Below are 27,698 nucleotides of genomic sequence, written 5' to 3' on the forward strand. Positions count from 1 at the left end.
CATTTACATTAGGCATGTCTCCTAATGCTATCCCTCCCCCAACCCTTCCCACACCCCGACATGCCCCAGTGTGTGATGTTCCCTGCCCTGTGTCCGTGTGTTCTCATTGTTCAACTCCCACTTAGGAGTGAGAAGATATGGTGTTTGGTTTTCTGTCCTTGTGATAGTTTGCTGAGAATGATGGTTTCCAGCTTCATCCATGTCCCTGCAAAGGACATGAACTCATCCTTTTTTATGGCTGCATAGTATTCCATGGTGGAATTTTCTTAATTCAGTCTGTCATTGATGGACATTTGGGTTGGTTCCAAGTCTTTGCTATTGTGAATAGTGCTGCAATAAACATACATGCGCATGTGTCTTTATAGTAGAATGATTTATAATCTTTTGGGTATATACCCAGTAATGGGATCGCTGAGTCAAATGGTATTTCTGGTTCTAGATCCTTGAGGAATCGCCACACTGTCTTCCACAACGGTTGAACTACTTTACACTCCCACCAACAGTGTAAAAGCATTCCTATTTCTCCACATCCTCTCCAGCATCTGTTGTTTCCTGACTTTTTAATGATTGCCACTCTAACTGGCATAAGATGGTATCTTATTGTGGTTTTGATTTGCATTTCTCTGATGACCAGTGATGATGAGTATTTTTTCATGTGTCTGTTGGCTGCATAAATGTCTTCTTTTGAGAAGTGTCTGTTCATATCCTTTGCCCACTTTTTGATGGTTTTTTTTTTTTTTTTTTCTTGTACATTTGTTTAAGTTCTTTGTAGATTCTGGATATCAGCCCTTTGTCAGATGGGCAGATTGCAAAAATTTTCTCCCATTCTGTAGGTTGCCTATTCACTCTGATGGTAGTTTATTTTGCTGTGCAAAAGCTCTTTAGTTTAATTAGATCCCGTTTGTCAATTTGGGCTTTTATTGTAATTGACTTTGGTGTTTTAGTGATGAAGTCCTTGCCCGTGCCTGTGTCGTGAATGGTATTGCCTAGGTTTTCTTCTAGGGTTTTTATGATTTTAAGTCTTAACGTTTTAAGTCTTTAATCCATCTTAAGTTAATTTTTAACTGGTGATTTCATTACATTAGACAGTTTTACTTCTGGCTGCCAGCCAGCTTATTGACTTTTTCTTAGGGGTAATTGTTTTCAGTTGATCCTCTGTTTTCACAAGGAACAGGCAGAGGTCACCAACAATAATAAAGTAGGGAAAAATGCCCTGAAGAAAAAGGTTATTAGTATGCCATAGGAGCTCAAAACCTCCTTTTGCTTGGCAATTCGGGGAAGGCCCTCTAAAGGAAGTATTGTTTAAATGGAAACCTAAAGGCTGCAACGAGAGTTAGCCAGACAGGTGGGAGGAAGAGCTTCCAAACAGAGAGGACCGGCATGTGTGATGGTCTGGCGGCACAATGTGCACCAGAACCTGGAGCACAGATGAGTGGCCAGAAAGACAAACAGGGCACTTGAGACCATGTTAAGGATTTACACCCAATCATGAGTCTAGTAGTCAGCAACTGGAGGCTTTTGAGCAGAGTTAAGATACATTTTTAAATAATTACTCTAGCTGCTTTGTGAAAAATGCGTTAAAGAGTGGGAAAGGAGTCCAGTTAGGAAGCAGTTGTAGTAGTGTAGCAACTTACTGATCTTGGACTAGGCTATCATTGATAGCATCCTTCTCTTCAGCCCTTTAGTCTTTAAGGAGTAAAATTAAAATTAAATTTGTATTGGATTGAAAAAGTACATATTGCAAAACATGGGATTTTCTGTTTCAGATTGGCCACTAGAAGACTATATTTTATTACTGTATGGCTTCTAACTTTATAAAAAGCATATGTTGACGTATTTGTCAGGTTTCCTATGTTATTCGAGATGAAGTAGAGAAGTACAACCGAAATGGAGTCAATGCCCTGCAGCTGGATCCAGCACTAAATAGACTTTTCACAGCCGGTCGAGACTCTATCATAAGAATATGGAGTGTCAATCAGCACAAGGTAATGCAGGGATTAAAATCTGTACCCAGCAAATTTTGTGCAAATGGCTTTCACTGTGTAATACGACACCTCTTTCACAGTTTCAGATTTAATCTCTCTGATTACTGAGTTATTAGGTACACTCTATAAATACATCGCAACCAGAATTCTGTAAGTCTCTGAGAAAAACCATACCTAGGAAAGTTTCAGAAGTGTTTTAGCTAAGACAAGGACTCCCTAAACTAAGTTTGCCTTAAGAGTTATTTGCCACAAAGGAACAAAGTGATTTGGCTAGTAGGGGGATTACTTTCAACAATTAATTTTTCTGCTTTAAATATGTTCCCCAAAAACCTCCTGGTAACCTTACTAAAAAAAGATTGAACATTCTTTTGCATTTATAATTAATCTTTAAAATATTTTATTTTCCTCATTTAAAAGTAATTAGGGTCCTCACAAACCCCACAGGGCCTAATTAGATAAAATAAGGTTAGGCTGGGCACAGTGGCTCACTATAATCCCAACAATTTGGGAGGCCGAGGTGAAAGGATTCCTTGAGTCCAGGAGTTCGAGACCAGCCTGGGCAATGTGACAATACCCCATCTCTGCCAAAAAAAATTAAAAATTAGCTGGGCATGGTGGCACACACCTGTAGTTCCAGCTGCTCGGGAAGCTGAGGTGGGAGGATCACTTGATTGAGTATGGGAGGTTGAGGCTGCAGTGAGCCACAATCACACCACTGCATTCCAGCTTAGGCAACAGACCTTGTCCCAAATAAAGATAATATAAAATTGGTGTTAAAACTATGAAGACAACTTGCTGCCCTTCAAAAGTTTCCCTTTCTTAAGCAGGGAACAGGATTTAAATATATATAAAGATAAATCCCCAGGCAAATGGGAAGGAGCCCTTTTAGTATTTTGTTAGAACGCTTATATTGTGAATGACATAGAAAAAAAGAAAGAGGGAAGAAAAGAAGAGCGTTTATTGATCTTCTAAGTATGTGTCGGACGCTCTTTGCATTTTCATATCCAAAGTGATTTTAATTTTCAGTGTCCCTCAAGGTATCTTTAGGATCCATTTTATTTATTTATTTTTTTGAGACGGAGTCTTGTCTGTCACCCAGGCTGGAGTGCAGTGGCGCAATCTTGGCTCACTGCAACCTCTGCTTTCTGGGTTCAAGCAATTTTCCTGCCTCAGCCTCCCGAGTAGCTGAAACTACAGGCACATGCTACCACGTCTGGCTACTTTTTATAATTTTAGTAGAAACAGGGTTTCACCATGTTGGTCAGGCTGGTCTCGAACTCCTAGACTCAGGTGATCCACCTGCCTCTGTCTCCCAAGGTGCTGGGATTGCGGGTGTGAGCCACTGCGCCCAGCCAGATCCATTTTCATAGATGGGAAAATGGGCTCAGAGAAACCCATGGTTAAGTGGCTAGTAAGTAACAGAGAATTAGCACCCAACCCAACTTGAAAACCCTAGTGCTAGACCTTGTATTTTTAAAAGTTTGTGTCTTTTTAGCAAGTTTTACAAATCTGATACTCAGTTCAGAAAAAGAACCACTACTTTATGCACCTACAACTTCAGTCTAGCAGGCTTTGAATTCTTTAGCCAGTGGAAGCAGTGGTGGCCAAATGTCAAAAGCATGAAAAGTAAGAAAACTATGTTTGGCTTTGAAATGCTTTTTGGTACTTGTATTTGAATTGGAATGTCTCCTTTCTGAGAATTCACAGTATTTCAAACAAAATTAAGAAAAACCCCCACAAGAACTAACCTGAAGAATCTGGAAATCTGCCTGTCCTGCCCCAAACATCTTTTTTCTGGTCTTCCTTTTATGACAAGATTGAATAGCATTATTTGTCAAACAGACTTGTACAGAGCTGTTCTGTTTGCCCATAAAGTGTCTCAAACTTGCCTGTTTTAGGTGTAGGATGTAACTGAATACTGTTCTTTAAAAGGCCTCTCCCGGTTATTAAGCCAGGTGAGAAAAGTAGAATCTTGAATTACCTAATTGAAATGGTGACATGGGTTGTCCTTTCTCAGCCATTGGATTTCATTTTGTCTCTGAAGGACTGTAGGTACCATGAGGAAAACATTTAATTCAGAAGGTGACCCCAACAGTAGGAAGCTGAAAGCAGAAGTGTTTATCTCCCTCTGCATTCAGACCAGGCTCCTTACCACACTCATCAGACTCATTGCTGCCTCTGCTGTCTGCTGTTGAGCCTTCACCACCACTCATTCAAATCCCCACAGCCTACAGATTCGTGCAAGCCCTGTCCTTTCTAGTGAACCCTTTTTACAGGGTTTTATGTCACACACAGTGCTTAGTCCAGAGCTTGTTGCCTTCACTTTCACAAGGCAAAAAAAAAAAAAAAAAAAAAAAAGAAGTATTTATCCTGGAAACCTAAGCTTTCAGTAAGAGTAAAACTATCCTGAAACAAAACTGTTTACATCTGTTATCTGGAGGCATCACCTATTTGGTGAGATTCTACTCAGAATTCAGGTGTTAGTTTTAATGCCTAGAGCAATGTGTCACATTAATTGAAGAATTTAACCATATCTATCATTCGTAATATATTTCATTCTCTCATGTAAACTCTTATGATTTTTCTTTTAATTTCAGCAAGATCCATATATAGCATCTATGGAACACCATACGGATTGGGTAAACGACATTGTGCTCTGTTGTAATGGGAAAACATGTAAGTATTTCTTCGGATTATTATTGGGCTTCTGATATATTTTTCATTTTTTATATAAGCTTTTTTATTGAAATATACATACAGAAAAGTACACACAGTTTGAGATTGCAGTTCAATACAGTTTTAGAAAGTGAATACCCAAATTAAGAAACAGAATATTACTAGAAGCCTCCTTGTGCCACCCTTTGCCACCCTTTCAGTTATTCCCCCTTGCCCCAAGGTAACTGCTCTTCTGTCTTCTGAACACCAAAGGGTAGTTTTGCCTTGATTTGAACTGTATATAGACTCATGTATTCTTCTTTTAGCCTTATTAATACCTCTTTTGTTCTTGTTTTGGTGAGATCCATGCCTTGGTTTTGCAGTCTGAGCTACAGGAATTTTTCTCAATCACATTAGTTGAGGCTTCAACTGGAAGATTAAAAATGTTTGCACTGCTTGTTTTAAAAATATATTTTTTTCTTTGAACATGTGTCTTGAGATTTTAAAAAATTGAGGCGATATACAGTAGGTTCTAGAAAGAGCTTTTAGGTATGTTTGTGTGTGTGAGAGAGAGAACAGGTTAGTTTGAAATAATGTTACATTGTTGTAAGATAAGTTTTCAAAGTTGTAAGTCATACTACTAAGGAGTTTGTTAATTCTTTGCTGCTTCTAGTGATATCTGCTTCTTCTGACACGACAGTAAAAGTATGGAATGCACATAAGGGATTTTGCATGTCAACATTAAGGACACATAAGGTAAAACAATACAGTTCTCAGTGTCTTTACTGTAATATTGGGATCTCAGTACTTTGTGTGGCTCATTTTATTACTGATCTACAGAAAGATCATAGTATGTCTGTTCTATTACAGGATTACGTAAAGGCCTTAGCATATGCCAAGGATAAAGAACTAGTAGCATCTGCTGGGTTGGACAGACAAATATTCCTTTGGGATGTGAATACTCTAACAGCACTGACTGCCTCAAATAACACTGTCACAAGTAAGGTGTTTAAAAGAAACTTCTTTGAAAGTGATCCAAGTTAACATAAATAAAGAATGGTTTATAAAACATTTTTGATAGGTTTGCATCAAGACAGTGGTTCATATTTTGAGAGTGCTTCTACCTACAGCGTTCTAGCCCCCAAGAGTATGATTCAACAACAAGGAGCTAGTTCCTCACTGCAGTCTGAAAATGGTAACTTCTCCAGGTATAACCTGGTTATTTTTTGTACGTGTGCATGCCTTAGCTCCCTAGCTAAAATGTAAGTCGCTGCAGGGTAGAGAAGACTGTCTTACTACTTTGTGTCTCCCACAGCATTCCCTGGTCCAAATCCATACACTCAGCAGGTATTATTGAAGGAGGTGGTGATTATCTGACAAAGTAGGCGGTTTTCTGACTTTTTAAAGTGTTACTATATATTAACAGCTTTTGAGTTAATAGCCAATATGAAAAGTACCCAAGAGAAAGAAAGAAAAGTTTTCCAGTGCCAATTTATCCAATTTTCTGCCTTTTAGAGCAGCCCTGAGAAATCGAGCCAATTCCAGAAGAGCCAGAAGGGTAGAGTGCTTCTAGAGGCAATCCAGAGATGTTCACAGCATGGATGCTTCATCAGCTAAGAGATCTCAGACTACCAAGTCAGGCTCATACAAGTCTAGATTTGAAATTGAGCTTCATGCTTGGCCCAACCTACTAGAGTCCTCCAGGCCAAGTTTCAGAAGGGACTGTTAGGAGCACATTTTTGGTGAGGCCTGACCTGGAAAGTCTACATTGAAAACATGGGCCTGCACTCTCTGGATCCCTACATTATAGATCCATTTTATAATGACTCTGTGGAGTGTTCACATTGACATAGCCAATACACTTTTACTAATATAGCATAGTATGTGCCAAGAAGGGCAAGTTGGGAGACTGGTATTTATAATCTCTTGATTGTTGTTTTGCCTTGTTTCCCAGGAAATATGTGAAGGTCTCAACATTCTGTTTCCCTTGTTCTTGATTTTTCACCTGTACATTATCTCTGATTCATCAGCTGGTCCCTGTTGGGGGCTGTCATGATACATCATTAGATTTTAAGTCTGGCTGTAAGGCCTGCCTCAAAGAGACACTAATGGGCGGGAACAAAGCAAAAAAACGAAGCAGATTGTCACGAGGTCAGGGCCCAGGCTTAGTGGATACAGATTCTACTATAAATACATCTTGCTTAGAGTTGTTTAGAGAGGATATCACACTTTTTTTTTTAATATATAATAATAAAAATAACACTAATAATGGCTAACATGTATAGAGTACTTGCTACAAGTAGACATTTTTCTAAACACTACATGTATTAACTCGTTTACTCCAACTTTTTAATATGTTTGTTTGTAAAATTGGGATCATACTATATAGACAGTTTCACACGCAGTTTTTTTCACTTCAGTGATACTGAGAGCATGAACATGACATGATTTTTGCTATATATTGTCTGAATTCCTTCCTGAAAGGTTGTACCACATACTTCACATAAGTAATGTATGAGAGTTCCATTGTACTGTTTTCTTTTTAGAATCAAGTATTACCTTGTTTTTTGTCTTTGTGTATGAAACAGTATTTTTGGTTTGATTTGTGTTTGAAAAATACTGAAATTGAACTTTTTTTCGTATTTATGGCACATTTTTTGCTTTAAACATATGTCATTTAAGTGGATAGCTTTTCAGTGGCACTGCAATTTATCAGATATTTATTGAGCATTTGTGTATATTCAAATCCAGAAAATATGTAAATTTTGATAATAATACTGTTTAGAATTATCTCCATTATAGGTAGATTTCTTTTACTTAGAGTACTTATAAAGATAATTTTCTAAATTGAATAATTAAACTTGAAGTTTTTGCTGACTGGTTACTAAATGGCTGATGATCTTGTTAACATTTAGTTCCATTTATCCTCAATAGCTTCTTCTTTAAGTGGAAACAAAGATTCCATTTATAGCCTGGCCATGAATCAACTGGGAACAATCATTGTATCAGGGTCCACTGAAAAGGTAAAGGAGGAGCTTATTTCTTCTTCTTTTTTCTTTTTTTAAAATTATTTTTCACATACCTTGTCTCCTGTTATTTAAGCAGGTATTTTACGATTAGCTTCTTTATATTTATTTATTTAGAGACTGGGTCTCTGTCACCCAGGCTGAAGTGCAGTGGCATCATGATCCTGGACTTCTGAGGCTTTAGCGATCCTTCCACCTCAACCTCCTGAGTAGCTGGGACCCCAGGCACACACCATCACTCTCATCAGGCCACACCTTGCCCCATCTGGCTAATTTTTGTATATTTTTGATAGAGACAGGGTTTCGCCATGTTGCCCAGGCTGGTCTCCAATTCCTTAATGCAAGCAATTCACCTGCCTCAGCCTTCCAGAGTGCTGAGATTGCAGGCGTGAGAGCCCCTGTGCGTGGATCAGGGGGAGCTTAAAGGGTGTTTTGAACATTAGAAAATAAAGAAACAAAAATAATTTAATCTGTGTAATTATTAAATATATAGACAGTGGTTTTGCCTAGTGGGTGCTAAACAAAAGGTTTTATTTGAATAGGTAAAACTATAACTGTTGTGTGTATAGTGACAAGATAAAGAGGCTGTGCATTTTTGATGTTTGAAAGACCCAATTCCCTGAGATTGGGAGGCTTAGACAGTGTCCATTGGCAGAAGCAGTATTGCCTTCTCAGAATTTAATGGTTATCATTTGCCTTATGAGAGTTGTCTGTTATTTAAATTTGATACTGATATATTTAGTTTGTGCAATATTCTATTAAAATTCACAGGTGTTAAGGGTATGGGATCCAAGAACATGTGCAAAACTAATGAAGCTTAAAGGGCACACGGATAATGTGAAGGCATTGCTATTAAACAGAGATGGCACGCAAGTATGCAGTTTCATTTGAGTATTTACCTAATAGCCTTGTTAGAAATTTCCGCACTTTGTATACTATTGCATAGGTTGATTTGAACTGAAAGCCACACTTACTATAAATTGTGGTCTAATTAAAAAATTTTAAAATACTAAATTGCATATATAAGCTACATTTAAAAACTATTCTATTTGCATCACTTTTAAAAACAAAACAAAGAATTTCCTTAGAATAATTCTAATGCAAATGAGTATATGCATTTATGGTGCATAGAGGCTAAAATAACTAAAAATGTTACCTGTGTAAAGCAAAAGGAAGCTTTGATATCAAATGCTTTTTGCCAATGTGTTAAGTGGAAAATTTTCTCACAGTGGGTCTGACTTTGGGGCACGTTTTGTCAGTTGACTATGTAGATATAGTTGATAAATTTAGTTTTCTAACATAATGCTCAGGGTGAACATTTCAAAGAAAAGCATTTTGGTAATGTTATACATTAGCTCTGTTGGCCACATAATTTGTGAATTATAAATCACAATTCTGTTCTGTAGCAGTGGAAAATACTATTTCATCAATGTAGATAATAAAAAACAAAAGCCATCATCTTGTAGGTATGACATACATCTACCATGTACCCTTGAATCCCTCAGCCTTTTTTTTCCAGAGTGCAGTGATAAGTGAGAGATAACTGGAATTGATTGTAATAGGGTTAGAAAAGGGCGAGTAGAAAGATGATGAGGTGAGAAACACCATCGGTTTCTTTTCCTGTAGAAGTTAAGGCAGAAATTGCTTTAGAAATTAATCAGAGAAACCGTTGCCTCCAGAAGTGAACAGAAGGTTTGGAAACTAAGGAAGGAAATCATTTTTCAGAACCAGGAAAAGAAAGATTTTATTAAAGATACCTGTGGAGGTCTTTGGAAATGTGAAGAATCTTGATGTACTGTGTGACCTTGAGGATAAAATTTCACTTTAGTCCTTAATTTGCTTATCTGCAAAGTGAGAATCATAATATATAGTTGGTGAGACTGTGTTTGTGTGTATATACATGTGTTAATAGTAAGTATTTTCTTGACTGTAAGCCAGGGCATTTTCTAGAGCTCTCAAGTTCCTTTGTGAAGTCATTTTCATGTGAGTGTAAGAAGCCCAGTGCAGTCAGCTCCTCACTGTTTTGCAGTGTAGCTGCAAGGCTGCACTTGAGATGCTTGCCCATGTGTCTTTAGTTAGCTTTGCCAGGATTGGGCTGGATCATATCATCTCCATGGTTTCCAGAAGGGGGCTATGGGCCTGGCAGACCTTCTAAAGCTCTACCTGTCTACTCCATCTCTTGTTTCCTATCTATGCAATTATGAATGTGCTTTTATAAAAGATGATTTAAGTATCACATGTACAGTTAGAAATGTACTTCATCTGAAGTCAGCTACATTTATTGTAAGCAGAGGCAATATTGTGGTTCTACTTTAAAAACTGCCTGTTAGTCTCAAGAGTGTATACTTGATAGGTATCATTCTTCATCTAGTTTCTCTTCTATCCATTTTCCTTATTGGCAACTATGGACTAAATGTAAAATTACCACCAACAACCTAGCATATTTATGTTAGTGAATTGATCAACAAACTGTGATAACTGCTTATTTGGGAAAAAGAGGTGAGGAAAAAAGAAACTCTTACTGATTAATGAATTGACCAACAAAAAACTATAATTACTTCTTTGGAAAAATGAGGTGCGGAAAAAAGAAACTTCTACTTACAGATTCTTGAATTCTTGTAATATGGAAGAGGTGGTTGTCAGTTACTGGGCCAAAGTTTATATTGCATCCTGCTAAATTGTCCTCTGAGCTTATAATATAGGGTATCTGGTGACTTTGTTAAGTCAGGAGCTGGCAGTAAGATATATATATGTTATAGGCCAATGAATCCCATGAACATCTGCCTGTTGCCTCATTCTTTTGTTGTAGAATAAGATTCTTATTTACCAAATGTATTTGAGGTTCTCCCTAAGGGAGTTCTGCCTGTAAAGAGGTCAGCATTGCAGTTGCTTTGATTGGTGCTAACATTATTGGGCAGAGCCACCTATCTTTTTATTCCTTTTACTCAGGCAATTAATTGCTTGAGGAGCTGGGGACAGCCTGCCATCTTGATTTGAGTCAGTCATGTCCTTGTATGTCACAGGGTTCTTTTGGTAATACAAGTCTGCTGATCCTAGCTTATGGGTCTGAGGGTCTCAGAGCATCAGGCCACTTATTGCCTCAACTTACCTCGTCTACTTGGCTGATCTCTGCTGGCACTTGAGATTGTGTGTTAGTGACCATCCCAGGAACACTCCTGTTGGTCAGCAGCAACTTGGCCTCAGTACACTGGTACTTCCTATCTTCATTGACAGAAACAAAGAGCACCTGATTAGGGAGGGCTACAGACTCTATTCCACTAAATCTGATTTAGCAGAATCATTGAAGGACATTCTGTCCTTGTCCCAGGAGTTACCTCATAATGAACATCTTCATGTTTATCTATGTTTATCTAGTGGAAGGATGGAGGCAGTGGAAATGTTTTGATGACTCCTCCAACTCCTACAAGATCTCAGGCACTAGAATTCCTATAAAACAGGACATTCTTTAATCATACTACCAAACACTGCGAAGAAGTTGGCCAACGTAATACTTTTTTTTTTCTATTTTTGTACTTTTTTTTTTTTTTTTTAATTTAAGTTCTAGGGTACATGTTCACAACGTGTAGGTTTGTTACATATGTATACGTGTGCCATGGTGGTGTGCTGCACCCATCAACTCGTCATCTACATTAGGTATATCTCATAATGCTATCCCTCCCCACTCCCCGCATCCCCACAATAGGACCCGGTGTGTGATGATCCCCTTCCTGTGTCCAAATGATCTCATTGTTCAGTTCTCACCTATGAGTGAGAACATGCGGTATTTGGTTTTCTGTTCTTGCGATAGTTTGCTGAGAATGATGGTTTCCAGCTGCTTCCATGTCCTTACAAAGGACACGAACTTATCCTTTTTTATGGCTGCATAGTATTCCATGGTGTATATGTGACACATTTTCTTAATCCAGTCTGTCACTGATGGACATTTGAGTTGATTCCAAGTCTTTGCTATCGTGAATAGTGCCGCAATAAACATACATGTGCATGTGTCTTTATAGCAGCATGACTTATAATCCTTTGGGTATATACCCAGTAATGGGATGGCTGGGTCGAATGGTATTTCTAGTTCTAGATCCTTGAGGAATCACCACACTGTTTTCCACAATGGTTGAACTAGTTTACAGTCCCACCAACAGTGTAAAAGTGTTCCTATTTCTCCACATCCTCTCCAGCACCTGTTGTTTCCTGACTTTTTAATGATTGCCATTCTAACTGGTGTGAGATGGTATCTCATTGTGTTTTGATTTCCATTTCTCTGATGGCGAGTGATGATGTATGAATGTCTTCTTTTGAGAAGTGTCTGTTCATATCCTTTGCCCACTTTTTGATGGGGTTGTTTGTTTTTTTCTTGTAAATTTGATTGAGTTCTTTATAGGTTCTGGATATTAGCCCTTTGTCAGATAAGTAGATTGCAAAAATTTTCTCCCATTCTGTAGGTTGCCTGTTCACTCTGATGATAGTTTCTTTTGCTGTGCAGAAGCTCTTTAGTTTAATTAGATCCCATTTGTCAATTTTGGCTTTTGTTGCCGTTGCTTTTGGTGTTTTAGATATGAAGTCCTTGCCCATGCCTACATCCTGAATGGTATTACCTAGATTTTCTTCTAGGGTTTTTATGATTTTAGGTCTAACATTTAAGTCTCTAATCCATCTTGAATTAATTTTTGTATAAGGTGTAAGGAAGGGATCCAGTTTCAGCTTTCTGCTTATGGCTAGCCAATTTTCCCAGCACCATTTATTAAATAGGGAATCCTTTCCCCATTTCTTGTTTTTGTCAGGTTTGTCAAAGATCAGATGGTTGTAGATGTGTGGTATTATTTCTGAGGGCTCTGTTCTGTTCCATTGGTCTATATCTCTGTTTTGGTACCAGAATCATGCTGTTTTGGTTACTGTAGCTTTGTAGTATAGTTTGAAGTCAGGTAGCATGATGCCTCCAGCTTTGTTCTTTTGGCTTAGGATTGTCTTGGCAATGTGGGGTCTTTTTTGGTTCCATATGAACTTTAAAGCAGTTTTTTCCAATTCTGTGAAGAAAGTCATTATTAGCTTAATGGGGATGGCATTGAATCTGTAAATTACCTTGGGCAGTATGGCCATTTTCACAATATTTATTAAAGTGGTTGTTTTGTTGGGGGGCCTGCTTTTCTGTAGTCTTAGAATACTACCTACCATCAGAGATTACTTTGCGTTCTGTATCAGCGTTGATACAACTGTGTTTCCTTATCTGCTTCCAACTGTGCACCCTTAGTTGAGACTTATCCTTTCCTGTTACAAGTTGCCCCAGGCCACGAGGATTTCTAACCCATCATATCTTACTTTCCTTATCCTCTTTAAGTTGTCAGACCTTACTCTGTAGATGCATAGTCTAGGATCTGAGGGATCAAAGCTTTACTGAAAGTTTGCCACCTCAGAGTAACACCTCTTCCTGGAATGGGGAGCCCCTCCTTGGCCCCTACACCATCCGATTGCCACATTTCTCACTCACACATGTTGCAGATTTGCTTTAACCTTACTGCTGACAGTTTCTTTATTGGTTAGTTTCTTGGTTCCCTTGTAAACTAGCTGGAATACATTATTAAACTACTGATGCTCCTGGCATCTTGTGGGGTAGTTTCCTAGTATGTGTTCATTTAATTAAACATGCTTGGAGTTCTCAGGGGCCCTTAAAGTCATGGGGCAGGCCAGTGAATTTTTATTCCTGAAGGCCTCATGTATTTGGGCACCTTCCAAATCTCCAAGACCACAACTGTCTTTCCTTCTTTGAAGCTCTTTGCTTACTTAACTTCATACTCCAGTGGCAGCAATTGCTTTTTCCTCTGGGCCATTCTTTTTCCCGAGGAAATCAAGTATTTATCCTCTTCTTCAAGTCACCACAGTAACATGCTGAGTGTGGATGCAGGGTGTCTAATTCAGTCTTTTTCCGCCGCACTCACAGTGTGCTCAGCCCTCATTTGTGTGCCAGCAGCTTCTATGTAGTTGACTCTCTTGAGCCATCAGAAATTGTCAGAATTGCCAATGTTAACTCACCTGAGGCTCCTCATATGGAAGTTGTCCAGCACAAAGAGTGAATGGTAAGCCTGAGACAAGATTTTGTTTCCGACTCCTGTCAGTAGAATCCAAGAGACCTGGCCTCATCAGGAATCCAGAGCCATGAGACAGCGGTGTAACCCAGGGCTTCAAAAAGCTTGCTGGCCTAGTGCAGTGTTTGTCAAACATAGTGAACATCAGAATCGCTTGGAGAGCCTGTTAAAGCACCAATTGCTGGGTTCCAACAGAGTTTCTGCCTTGTTAGCTCTGAATGAGACCCAATAATTTATATTTTAACAAGTTCCCAGGGGACACTGATGCTGCTGGAACCACACTTTGAGACCCATGGGCCTAGTGCAGACTACTACCTTTGTTTCCACTGCTTTCATACTCTATGTTTCTTAGTAGTAGATAATGCAAATAGGGCTTGTCTACAGGATTGACCAGAAATCAACAAGTGGCCAGGAAGAGAGGACAAAGGCAGTTCTTGCTCAGTGATTTCTCCTGCTGGAGTATCTCTAAGCATAATTAATAGGTATCATTCATCTAGTTTCTCTTCCATCCATTTTCCCTATTGGCAACTATAGACTAAATGTAAAATTACCACCAACAACGTGGCATATTTACATGAGTGAATTGATCAACAAAACAACCATAACTATTTATTTAGGAAAAAGAGATGAGGAGAAAAGAAACTTTTACTTACAGATTAGTGAATTGATCAACAAAACTACCCTAATTACATATTTGGGAAAAATAAGTAATTTTCCCCAAATTAAGTGAATTAGGTCACTTTAGTCTGTGGTGCATGGTTGTCAAGCCTTTATCCGAGGCAGAAATACAGTTATTAGAGTTGTGTGTTTGACAGTGTGGACTCAGGAGAAGTCAGGTGCAAAGCACAAGAAAGCAGGAACTTTGTGGCAAGTTCTAACTTTACCTTTCTTTGTTTGTAGTGCCTTTCTGGCAGTTCTGATGGGACAATTCGCCTTTGGTCCCTTGGCCAGCAGAGATGTATAGCAACATACCGAGTCCATGATGAAGGTGTTTGGGCGCTGCAAGTCAATGATGCCTTCACACATGTGTATTCTGGTGGAAGGGACAGGAAGATTTATTGTACAGACCTAAGAAACCCTGACATTCGGGTGCTAATTTGTGAAGAAAAAGCACCAGTTCTTAAGGTATATCATATATTAATATTTTAGTTTTATAATTAAGGTTGTTACGTGTGTTAGTCAAATAGAGCAAAAGCTATATTAAAACATGACTCAACTGCCGGTGGGGGGTGGTTTGTAAAAAAGATATTCCATTATGAGCAGAACTTAACAGGACAAGGAAGAGTAGCCATCTGTCTGGATGGAAGAGTGTCGGTATGAGATACTCTGGGGCAGTTTTGTGTTTTGCTTTTTTTTTTTTTTTTAAACAGTTTTGTAAGTCGCCTGTAGAAGAAAGTGTGACTTCTTGGTGCATCAGTGATGTGTGACTCTCCCACTGATGGATTGTAGTGAAATTGTCTCATACTTGCTCCTGAGCTTGCCTGGCTTTCCTGAGCAGTCCTTAGGAGGAGAAATATGAGGAGTTAAGGTTATCTGTGAGCAGACGACAAAGCAGAGGAAGGTCAGGAAATGTGTCCATGGTCTCAGGAGTAAGGAAGTGAAAGAGTACTCTCCTCAAAGAGAAGAGGGAGCAGGCTGCTTCATACTCCAAACCACCACTGCCTCAGAGCAGCCCTGACCATCAGGATCTGTCATGTGGGTCAAAGGGTTCTTGAGAAAGTCTTTGGAGGCCATCCATATGGACACCTGCTGAAAATGAAGCCTAGACTGAAAAATGGCCAGTCGACATGTTCAACCTCACCGATAGTCACAGAATTTCACATTAAAACAACTGTGAGGAAGTTTCCAAATTTTTTTTTTTTTTTTTGAGACGGAGCCTCGCTCTGTCACCCAGGCTGGAGTGCAGTGGCACAGTCTCGGCTCACTGCAAGCTCTGCCTCCCGGGAGGCCATTCTCCTGCCTCAGCCTCCCGAGTAGCTGGGACTACAGGCGCCCGCCACCACGCCCGGCTAATTTTTTTTTTGTCTTTTTTTTTTTTTAATTTTTTTAGTAGAGACGGGGTTTCACCGTATTAGCCAGGATGGTCTCCATCTCCTGACCTCATGATCTGCCCGCCTTGGCCTCCCAAAGTGCTGGGATTACAGGCGTGAGCCACGACACCCAGCCAGAAGTTTCCAAATTTTAAAATGAAGGCAGAAAAATACTACTACTCCCTTTTCTCAGAAATCACCTAAAAGGAAAATGAGAAACAGAACTACAGATACTCATTCTCTGCGAAACTAAGTGACATCTGAAACCTCAGACCGCTGTATAGGAGGAAGGGCTGAAAAGAGGAATGAAGGTCAAATGTGAAGGTTGGGAGGATGTCTGCAGTCTAAGAGCTCAGACAAAACTGGCCAAGTACAGTTCTTTAAAATAGATGGCATATCCTAATGGACCAAACCAGTAATCCTTTAGAGAAGCAAGGAGTCAGAGCTGAATTAATAATCATACATATACAACATGCGTGCAGGCAGCAGGCTGATGGGGAGACAAGCTTGGAGGAGAAACATTCTGCATTATGAGTTCTACGGCTGCCTGGATCTCTTGCCGGGATCTTGGCTGTGGGGAAAAGACTGAAAGAATTTGGCACAAACATAATTACATGTTATGAGGAATATCATCTTAACTGAGGAGGATTGTTGCTAGCTAGGAGTCCTGCCCTGTCCCCACCACTGCAAACCTGCAGTTTCCTGATGTGGGAAGAATAGTGGATGAATGTAGAGTGATTCCACTTGTGTAATATATACATGCACATAAACATATTCTTATATGTGCAGTATTTTACATACAGAAGAATAGACAGTAAGCTATTCCCAGGCATCCCATCCTTAGGCAAGGGTTATTTTCACTTTTACTATGTTGTTAGGATGTTTTTTACTTCAGACATTTTCAAAGTAAAAAGAAATTTATTTTCTTGTTATTAAAAAAAAGAACATAAAAACTGGAGTAACAAAAAGAAAAAATTATGGAAAGTCTTTATCCTTTTGACTGTATCTATTCAAGTCCCTCAAATTGACCACACTTAAAATTATTAGCCACTGTTTTAGGTGAGAAATTACCCATTACACTTTTATAGGGCTGTGAATTTATTTAGCAAAGAAAAAGACTCTCATTTTTCTGTTTATCCTTAGTTTTTCACACATGTCCAGGTATAGTCACATACAGTTGTTGAATGAAGGAGTTAATAACGTATCCAGTCCTGGCAGTTCAGAAGAGTTGACATTCCACAAAACAATATTTTTGTGCTTTGTTTTCAGATGGAGCTTGATAGATCAGCTGATCCTCCTCCTGCAATTTGGGTTGCAACAACTAAGTCTACAGTAAATAAATGGGTAAGTGAGCCATTAACCTGGCAAAGGTTTATAAACATGTATTTTGTTATCACAGACCTGTAGACACCGGTTGCAAATGCTCAGTGTGGCCCTAACTCTAGCATGCTTTTGGGCAGGGGCAAAAACCTGAAAGCCCTGTGAATGCAGGTAGAATCCTAAAGATCATACTAAAATTAAGATAATAATCAAAATGACTATTCTGACTTCTTTGTCCAGAGCCAAGATACTTGTTCCATGTCCTTAGAATAGACACAGTTGCCTGATAAAACCAGTAAGTCTTAGTACATCCTCTGACCTCATGAAGCTACATTTGAAGATAGGCAGCCCAAGTACCAACAAGGCAGGGAAACTCACCAGGATTCAAATGTGTTTAAACATAAGAGAAAGCAGAAAATTGTGCTTTCAAATTAGTTTTCTTTTTCCTCATAGCATGAAGAACAGGGATAGAAATAGAGGATAAACAGAAGTCATCCAAAGCTCACTGTTAATTCTTAAATCTTAATTAAAAGACTTAAGTTTTCTTGCTTACCACACTATCTGTAGGTTACAAAAGAGAAAGTGTTTGCATTTATTCCTGTTGACATGCAGGTCAAGTGTTCTTTCTGTGTACTTATTTTTTAAATGTTGTTTATCTTGTGTTAATTTCATCATGCCAATTTATGACCAACATAATTTTACCTGGAAGAGTACTCCTACTTTCATGCATAGTTTTCTCTCCCAAAGACAATATTCCCTTCTTAATATTTGTTTCTTTTTAAACGATGATGGATAATTGTATTGTGATCAGATATTTTTCGGTTGATGTAGTGGTTGTTGAGGTTTTCTTGTTTGTTTTTTGACTTTATTTTTCTTGCCACTTTAAACAGGCTGGCAAAAATTGTAGAGCGTAAAATGATCCAATAATAAATTTTGTTATTTTAGACTTTGAAGGGAATTCATAATTTTAGAGCCTCTGGAGATTATGACAATGACTGTACAAATCCTATAACACCTCTTTGTACACAACCTGACCAGGTTATTAAAGGTAAGAAAATGGAAGGTACTGTACCCTTTATTGAAGTTAGCAGTGGTTACTTAGAGATTGACAAAAATGAAGACAGCGACCTTGCTTTAAATATAATTCTGATGTAAACAAAAGATAATACATTGGTTTATTTTTAATATAAGAAAAAGAGGTTTTTTTTGGTTTTCGGTTTTTTTTTTTTTTTTGAGACGGAGTCTTGCTCTGTCGCCCGGGCTGGACTGCAGTGACAGGATCTCGGCTCACTACAACCCCTGCCTCCCAGGTTCAAGCCATTATCTTGCCTCATCCTCCCAAGCAGTTGCGATTACAGGTGTGAGCCACCACGCCCAGCTACTTTGTATATTTTTAGTAGAGATGGGGTTTCATCTTGTTGGCCAGGCTGGTCTCGAACTCCTGACCTCAAATGATCTGCCTGCCTCAGCCTCCCAAAGTATTGGGATTATGGGCATGAGCCACCACGCCCAGCCAGAAAAAGTTATTTTAAAAAATGCTGTTAGTGACTTTTAAAGTGGACTTTCTTGAGTCAGTTTATTTGCCTAACATGAGAATAGCCATGATAAAACCAGTAGCCACTTTGTAAAATATATAGGATTTAATATTGTACTTAGGTATGAGGCGGAAAAGGACAGATATGATCCTCAAATTCTACATGCTGCAGCTGATTATGGCAAAAAAGCAGCGTACGTTTAATGTCAGAGTTTAGGATTAGAATTTTGTGTGGCACATTCATTTGTTCATGCTGTTAAACCTTTAGAATATTCATTCAGGAAGCAAAAGATGGGAAGCAAAAGTTAATGCAAAATGAGACTAATGCAGAGATTTCCTGTCATCATTTTGACTTTTCCCAGTGGATAAAGCTGTTGTCTCTCAACAATTTTCCACTAGTACCCCTTTGACATGAAGAGCCCTTTAATCCATAATGTATTATTAAAATCAGACAGTTTTTCTTTGAATGTTTATAAATGGACATAAATAATTTATGGCCCTTGAATTGCTTTAGATATAATCATACAGTCTTTTGGTTTGCCTTTTCCTTTCTGGTAGCTAGTACAGTTTGTGTTCCTGTTACATACCAGTTAACACTTGTTACCACACTGTGAATTTAAATGTAGGAGGATTGTTTTACCAATTGTGTGTTTTTTTTTCCCATTAGGGGGTGCTAGTATTATTCAGTGCCACATTCTTAATGATAAGAGACATATATTAACCAAAGATACCAATAATAATGTGGCATATTGGGACGTATTGAAGGTGAGTATGTTTTTTGGGTTAAATATAGGTTGTTAGATTGTGTACCCCCTTTATTTTTTATTTTTTGTATGTGATAATATAAATTAAAATGTAATTGCAGTAATACTTTATGGGGTGGTGTATACTTTCTTGTGTGAATATCAGATAAGGTCATAGTTCATCTTTTTAAGTAAATAAACTGTTTAAATGGAATCATTTTCTCTGGTTAGTGTATTGCAGACAATCTTATATGCTTCCTTACCTTAAAAGTCTCATCCTTGTCACTATTGACATCTTAAGCCAGATAATTATTTGGTGGGGGGAGGGGGCAGATAGGGGCTATTCCATGCATTGTAGGATGTTTAGAACCTCTCTAGCCTCTACCCACTAGTTGCCAGTAATACCCCTCCCTCCCCCGCGGTGTGGCAACCACAGGTGTCTCCACATGTTGCCAGATATTTGGAGGGAGGAAGAATGGTGTAAAATCACCCTAGATGAGACACACTGGAGTGCACAAAATAAGGTTGGCTGTTTCTTAGGATTTATAGACATCACTATGAGCATTAGTTACAACTCTGGGTCATGTTACAATAACTCCCTGTGGGACAGTTGAAATGCATGAAGCTATTCAATCACATTCCAAATAGCACTGAAGTGTTTGTAGGCAGATTAAAAAGTTAGTCTACTTTTATCATTCTGACCAGTCTCTTAGTGTTGTTGGTATACTTGTTCATTTGTTCAACGGATATTTCTTAGATTGAATGACTATCATGTGCAAAGAACCATGCTTAAGGGTCATAAATGATGAAAAAGTCTTTACTTTGATCCCCTTTGGTAGGGAAAACTTTATAGATAAAGAAGAAACAGATTTCAGGATAGCTTATGGATGAGGGAAGTCAGGAGAGCTTTGTGGTGGAGAAATCACTTGAACAAGGACTTAAAGATTTCTAGTAGATGAATAATGGGGGTAGGAGGAAGAGCATTTCAGGAAAAGGAAATGAATGGCAGAGGCACAGAAGAAGGATGGTATGTGCTTATTTGGGGCAAGGTGAGCAGTTTTGTTTATTTGGAGACCAGAGTAAATATAAGGAAGTAATAGGGGGTGTAAGGTTGAAAAATGACATATAGGTTATTTCCCAAAGAGTCTTAAGCTGCAGTACCCAAAGTTGGCCTTTCTTTTGTACTCCCAGAAGAACCTTAGATAATTTCAGAGCAGGAAAATCTCATGTTGAGAGCAGTAGTAGTTAGTGTGTGTAATGGGAGACTAAAAGCTGGAAGACATCATGATTAGAGATCTAAAGGAAGAGACATGAGCACCATAGGAAAGGTTAAATAAATAAATAAATAAAAATAAAGGGCGAGACAGATGTTGAGCATATTATAAAGGAAGAATTGAAAAGAGCTGGTATTTTGGTTAAGCTCCTGGTTATAAAGAAAAGAGATTGACTTACTTAATGATCTAAAGAATAAGACAGGCAAGTTTCTTGTTAGGAAAATGGGCCTGTCTGTGAACAGAAACCTTGACTTGACTACTGTTTTTACTCCTGGTGGGACATCTATGTGGGAAGTCCATTATGAAACAGTTGTTTGGTGAGCATTGCTTCAGAATGAGAGGCTTTAGTTCTTTGAGTAGAAAGTTTAGTTGCAGCAAGCTTCAAAAATCTGATTAGTTTTTCTTTACAATAGAGAGATGCCTGTTGGGGGTCGGGGTAGAAACTCATGTTGATTTCACAGAGAGTTCCTTTGGGGACTGGGAGGATCCAGAACAGCCCTAAGGAACTGAGCAGCAGGAATTCTTGATTCTTCACTTTGATACTCTACCACAAATGTGTCCCTAACTCTGTCCTGTGGCTAGACTTCACCTCATGCTGCCCAGGACGTAATTATCTCCAGAATACCCAAGAGAATCTGATCAGGCCAGCTACTCTTTGAGAGTTGACCTATCAGGTTTTCTGTATATGGGTCTGTTGCCCACTCTTGGTCTGGTTAACTGAGGCCTGAGTAGAGTCCTGCCGTCTGAATGGGAGGTCCTTCTACTTAGATGGGGCTAGCACACATCATGATAGGCATTTCTGTGTACCTAGCAGCTTCCCATATCCAGACCTTGAAGTTTTGATATCAAATGATCTGGTGTAATAGACATGGCTGAACAGTGTGGGACAGTCAGGAGTTTTTTAGGAACATTGGCTTGTGGGTTGGACAGAACTGCATTCTAACCTTGGCTCTGCCAAGTACTCACCAAGTGACGTAGGGAATATGCTAGGGAACATCTCTAAAATGGTTTCTTCATTCCTAAAATGTCGAGGGTGCCTATTACTGGTGATGTTGAGAAGCACAGTGTCTGGTACGTAATAGGAGGCTGTTGCACTAAAACAGGTGAAAGGTGATATTTGTCTAGACTAGGGTGGGAACAAGGGAGATGGAAAAAATAGAATGATTAGGAAAATATTTAGGCCTGTGAACAAGAGTGATAACTTTTTTTTTTTTTTTTTTTTTTTTTTGATATGGAGTCTCACTCTGTTGCCCAGGCTGGAGTGCAGTGGCGCGATCTCGGCTCACTGCAACCTCCAACTCCCTGGTTGGAGCAATTCTCCTGCCTCAGCCTCCCGAGTAGCCAGGACTACATGCATGCACCACCACATCGGGCTAATTTTTGTATTTTTAGTAGAGACAGGGTTTCACCATGTTGACCAGGATGGTCTCAATCTCCTGACCTCATGATCCACCCGCCTTGGCCTCCCAAAGTGCTGAGATTACAGGTGTGAGCCACCGTGCCTGGCCACAGGAGTGATACTTTAATGAAAGGAGTATGAGGAAAGGAAGAAGCAAGAATGAGTCCCAGGTTTCTTGATTGGACAGTTTGTTGAATAGAAGTGATGTAGGGAATGTAAGATGAAAAACAGGTTATCAGGAGAAAAGGATATGCTGAGAAAGATGTTGAATTTGAGTTTCTGTGGGATATCTGAATAGAGATGTATGGTGGGCAGACAGCTGTACAGTCTCAAGCACAGTTAAAGAACTGGGCTGGAGAAAAAGGCTCAGCAGTCATCAGCTTGTGGATTACAGTTGATGTCATAGGAAATGTCAGAGTTTCCAAGGGACATATGTAGACTGAGAAGAAACTAAGTCATCAGTTTTTCAGGGATGTTGGGAAAAGAGGAGGCCACAATAGTATATGATTTTAAAAAGTTGCGGGGGAGTAAGAAAACCAAGAGCCAATGGCAGCTCAAGAACAAATTGAGTATTTCAGGAAGGAGCTTGTGGTTAGTGGCATTAACCTGCTGTGAGTTGATTTAAGATGTGACTGTAACATGCACATGGATTTAAATAAAGAGGGTGGCCTCTGGTTAGAGTCTTAAGGGCAAAAGCCAGATAGAGTGCGTTGAGTAGTGATTTGAAGGTGAAGAAACAGAAAATTTGACTGGATAATCTTTGAAGAAATTTGATTGGAGGGGTAGGCAGGAAGAGGCAGAAGCTGGAGAAGAGGTAGGAGTCAGAGGGCCAAAGGAAGCTTTTGATTTTGTTTGGTTTTGTTTGGGTATTTGGGTATTTTTCAGATGTAAGAAATTTGAGCATATTTCATTGCTCCTAGGGAGAAGCCAGTAGAGACATTCATGGGTAGATGACAATACAAGGTCATCCCAAGAAGCAAGAGGTGAGGGGGACTGGAGCACAGTCAGAAGGGATACTGTTTTCCTTGCACCAGGGAGAATGATAGAGAAAGTTAAGGGGATTCTGTCAAGGCTTTTCTTTGTTTTAAGAAAAAGAAGTCAGAATCATGTGCTGAGGGTAATGGGGAAGGTGGCAAGGTCCAAGGTAGAAGAGAGATTTAATTGAGATAGACTGTGAGACAGTGAGCCCAGGGCTCAAGTCTCCAGTAAATGAGGGAGAGTGGCAGGTTGCTAGATGGCAGTGAAGGAAAGGTGTACAGTTTACTGCTGCTGAATGACATGGGCCTCAGAGAAGTAAGTTTTTACATGGAGATGGTGGAGTAATGGTCTCCATGTAGCATCAAGGAACGATGGGATGTGGGAAAATAAGCAGTTCGCCTTTGAGAAGATGGCCGACAACTGGGACCCTTGAAAGAGCCACGTTGCTGTTAAGATGAGGTGGTATATTATTATCAGTATCAGCACAATTAAATTACAGTTTCTCCCCAAATAATATTTTGTGCTTTTTTAATTTAAAATTTTTATAGCAGCAGATTGTTATTTAAAAAAAGGACCACATTCTTTTTGAAATGTATTTTAGACTGTTAAGACACGTGAAAATGTGTAAAATTTTGAATAGCAAAGTCAGAACCAAGTGAATTCACCACTTAATATTGATCATTATACTTTCTTTTGATGTATAGGCATGTAAAGTTGAAGATCTGGGCAAAGTGGATTTTGAAGATGAAATTAAGAAGAGATTTAAAATGGTATATGTACCAAATTGGTTCTCAGTAGACTTAAAAACAGGGGTAAGTTAGCAGTTGATACTTGTATAATTTGGGATAATTGAAGATTTTCATTATAGCTCATAATTATTATTAGTTACAGAGTCCTGTGTTTTTAAGTGTGAAAAAAAAAAAATCTGTGTTAAAACTTACAAAATGCAAAACGGAATAAAAAAGAAAACAAAATTTTAAAAAACAAAAAAAAATTAAAAAAGAAAAAAATTAAAAAGTTACAGAATGTCTTTGGTATCCCAGGAAACTAAATTGTGTAGTTGCATTGAATCACATAAAACACATTTTGGTTCCTGAATTTATGACTTAGCACTTCAATCAAATAGTACAAACAAATGAAGGTTTAGAGACTTGTTTGGAGAATATATTCAAATAGAATGCCACTAAGTTTTTTCTTTTGATAGATGTTAACTATTACTTTGGATGAAAGTGACTGTTTTGCTGCCTGGGTTTCTGCAAAAGATGCCGGTTTTAGCAGCCCTGATGGGTCAGATCCAAAATGTGAGTTTAAGTGTCCTTCATTTTTTCCCTCCCTTCTAAAGAGAACATGAATATGAGCTGTTTTTTGCTAAGTACTTATCTTTATAAAAGTTCTCTATATTTTGTTGACTATGTCCTAAAAATGTGGTATGTACAAATACCTGATGAATACAAATCATTTTAGTAACTTTATATGGAAATAGCCCTTTAAAGAATCTGATTCTCATTTTTGTTTTTAAATAATAGCTATATCTGAGCAACCAAATAGAATATCTCTTTGCTCCATATCATCATTGCTTTAAACATTCTAAGATAAAATTTTAGCAGAATTGGCAAAATGACTAAAGTCTTAATTTTAGACATCATTGGCATTGGGTTAAGAATTTAACATCAGAATATGTACAAACTTAGAATTTTTATTCTCTTTTTAGGTTAAAGCCAATTAACTCTCTTTTCCATTTTATCTCTTTTTAATTAACTTCTTGGCAGTGAATTTAGGAGGACTTTTACTCCAAGCACTCCTGGAATATTGGCCTAGAACACATGTGAATCCAATGGATGAAGAGGAAAATGAAGTAAACCATGGTTAGTTTTTATATTCAGATAGTTGCATAAAAAGTTAGAGGTACTTACTTAAAAGGTACTTACTTAAACTGTTCGCTAAAATATTTGTGGTGTGCTCAATTTATTGTCCGCCCTTCCACACCTCAAAGTAGGAACATCCATCCAGTCTTAACTGAGACTGAGATTCCAAAAGAGCAGACCACCTTATGATGTGGCTTTTAGTGAGACTGCTCAAGATAAATAAAATACCCTATATTTATATTCGGATGACTTTTGTCTTAAAATGAGACACCTTAACAGACTTATTTCCAAAATATTCTTCAAGGTACCTGTGATCTTTTGGATTAACCTCCAAAGCTAGGTAGGTAGGTGCATCAGAAAGCCAGGTTTTTCATTGCATAGTCACTCTTCATGTTGGGCTGAAATGTTGGTATTTGCTAGTCTCATGGCCTACCTGATTTTGACTCTGTTTCAAAAAAAAGTCAAATTCCATCTCAGAAGTGACAGGGCAAATGCTCAAGCATGTGTAAAGAATTAATGTCACTGAGGACATCTGAAAGGTGTGTGTGCCATAGGCAGTGGCAGTAACGTCCTCTGAGCAGCAGAGGAGAACATGTTTTGAATATATGCATTTGGCTCAGTTTGATCAAAGGAAGGGGAAACAAGAACTTAGAATTTCACATCCTCATGTGTAACCTACAGCTGGTTGAGGAATCACTGAGTCCCATCAACTGAGGCTTACTCCTCTGAAGATTCTCTGCTGGCTACCAGGAGTGAGCAACAATGGCGAGTACCTCCTGCCAGGGACTTTGTTCTGGCTGTCAGATTCACCCATGATGATATGTGGAATTTAAATCTCTCACATGAGGATGACATGCTTCCTTGAAAACCAGTCTTCTGATGTTCCTGTCAGAGAGAGGGTGCTGTTGTCCCACCCATGGTGGCTTTTCTTTTACATCACCTAACACACTTTGATCCCTGTCAGAATTGTACCATGGACTTTGAGTCAAAGAAACTGATGGAAAAATCTTTCCACAGAGGGTCAAGAAAGCTAGGTTCTGGGGTGGGCTCTGCTGCTTAACAGCTATGTTGCTGTGGGCAGATCATTTCCAGTTAGATGGGATACTCTCAGCGACCCAAATAAGCAATAAGGATTAAGTTATCAAAATAGTGGTATAGTCAGGCACCACTTGGATCTAGCTTTGGGTGAGGAGTATAAGGAAGACATCACCAGAAACCACGTCATCCTTAACATCAGACTGCACGGGGAAGGTAGGGCAGGGCATGGCTACCTCCTCATCCAGTGCTCAGACCACAGCACCTGCAGCATATACTCAGTGGACACTCTGGAGTTGTTCAGATGGTGAGCAGCTCTACTATTCAGGGGCCCTTACCAAGTTTCAGGTGGGGGTGCTAAAGACACATGGGTATGGTCCCTGTCCTTCAGGAGCTGATGTTCTGGTATGGCAGAGTTACTTATGGAAAGCACTCTGAGATAGAAGAATTGGGTGCTAGGAGAGAGGTTCCACAAATGCTATAGGATTTCAGGGGGTCAGATACTTCCAGTTTAATGAGGAAAGTGTCATGAATGAATTGGCCACTTGAGTTGGTGTCACCTGTGCTGGGTCAAAAGTTTATAAAGAAAGCAGAATGGAGCTAGGCGTGGTGGCCTCACACCTGTAATCCCAGTGCTTTGGGAGGCCTCTAATATTTGTTGACAGTGATTTTGACATTTGTGCTTGTTGGGTTACTTACTACTTGATGGCTTATGTTTAGGCTGCTCTGCCGAGATTCTGGGGGTGAGACTGAGTCGATGCTTCTCAGGAGTTTGAAACCATGCTGGGCAATATAGCAAGACCCTGTCCCTACAAGAAATGTAAACAATTAGCCGGCTGTGGTGGTGTGTGCCTATAGTTCCAGCTATTCACGAGGCTGAGGTGGGAGGATCACTTGAGCCAGGAGAGGTTGAGGCTGCAATGATCTGTGATCACACCACTGCACTCCAGCCTGGGCAACAGAATGAGACCCTGTCTCAAAGAAAAAACAACAGTGGAAAGGAAATCTGCAGAGAACAATAAAAGCAAAATTGTGGACTCCTTGAGGATTTTTTCACAAATGCTTCTGTCATTAGTTATGGCTGCCATTAAATGTAATTTTTTTTCCTCAAGAAATTTTTCTGAGCTTGGTGTTCTACAAAAAAAAAACAAAAACCCTAGATCGTCATTTATATACAGGCTGTCCTAGACTTCCTTGTGGCTGAAGTAGCTGGTTATGTTTTTGTTCTGAATCTCAAACATTCGTCTCCTTTTTTATTAAAATCCTTGAAAATACAGTCATTTTTTCCATGAAATATACCACAAGTTGCTGTGTTTCTTATTTTCAGAAATTTAACTTTTGTTTTTAACCTTTATTTCTAACTCTGGTGGACTTAGAGGACATTTGAATTTAATCTTGCAATGTTTGAAGCTTATGGGAGTAAAATGTTTAGAATCTGTTTTTAGCACTAACTCTGATACTAACACCACCTGCATCTTTTCCTAGTAAATGGGGAGCAGGAGAACCGCGTGCAGAAGGGAAATGGATATTTTCAAGTGCCCCCCCACACACCCGTGATCTTTGGTGAAGCTGGAGGTCGCACACTGTTCAGGTATGGGTAAGAAAGACCAGAGGTTCTGCCTGAGAAGGTATCCCATTTGCTAAGAAGTGTCGACTCAAACTCAATATTTCGATACTAGAAATAGTTTATTATTAAATTCTAGGGATGCCAGGGATTGGAAGCATCCCATGTCCATGAGATAGTGAAATGTCTACTGCTGTT

At 39.0% G+C, this 27,698-nt stretch overlaps 1 protein-coding gene across 4 annotated transcripts in view; it reads left to right on the forward strand.

Annotated features, from left to right (window-relative positions):
• LOC105480219 (WD repeat domain 48) overlaps window positions 1-27,698 on the forward strand; it is a 46,825-nt gene that overhangs the window by 10,952 nt on the left and 8,175 nt on the right. For 2 of the 4 annotated variants that reach the window (XM_024792438.2, XM_071091463.1), the window contains exons 2-16: window positions 1,845-1,985; window positions 4,583-4,661; window positions 5,314-5,396; window positions 5,511-5,640; window positions 5,722-5,835; window positions 7,575-7,663; window positions 8,438-8,539; window positions 14,659-14,883; window positions 17,058-17,132; window positions 18,054-18,156; window positions 19,310-19,407; window positions 23,741-23,848; window positions 24,241-24,337; window positions 24,806-24,901; window positions 27,422-27,527. In XM_024792438.2, coding sequence (XP_024648206.1) covers window positions 1,845-1,985; window positions 4,583-4,661; window positions 5,314-5,396; window positions 5,511-5,640; window positions 5,722-5,835; window positions 7,575-7,663; window positions 8,438-8,539; window positions 14,659-14,883; window positions 17,058-17,132; window positions 18,054-18,156; window positions 19,310-19,407; window positions 23,741-23,848; window positions 24,241-24,337; window positions 24,806-24,901; window positions 27,422-27,527 — 1,646 coding nt within the window. The remainder of the gene's footprint in view (window positions 1-1,844; window positions 1,986-4,582; window positions 4,662-5,313; window positions 5,397-5,510; window positions 5,641-5,721; window positions 5,836-7,574; window positions 7,664-8,437; window positions 8,540-14,658; window positions 14,884-17,057; window positions 17,133-18,053; window positions 18,157-19,309; window positions 19,408-23,740; window positions 23,849-24,240; window positions 24,338-24,805; window positions 24,902-27,421; window positions 27,528-27,698) is intronic. The other 2 variants (XM_011738788.2, XM_071091464.1) reach the window with 1 other exon arrangement.

This window comes from Macaca nemestrina, chromosome 2 (assembly GCF_043159975.1).
Source record: "Macaca nemestrina isolate mMacNem1 chromosome 2, mMacNem.hap1, whole genome shotgun sequence".
NCBI lineage: Eukaryota > Metazoa > Chordata > Mammalia > Primates > Cercopithecidae > Macaca > Macaca nemestrina.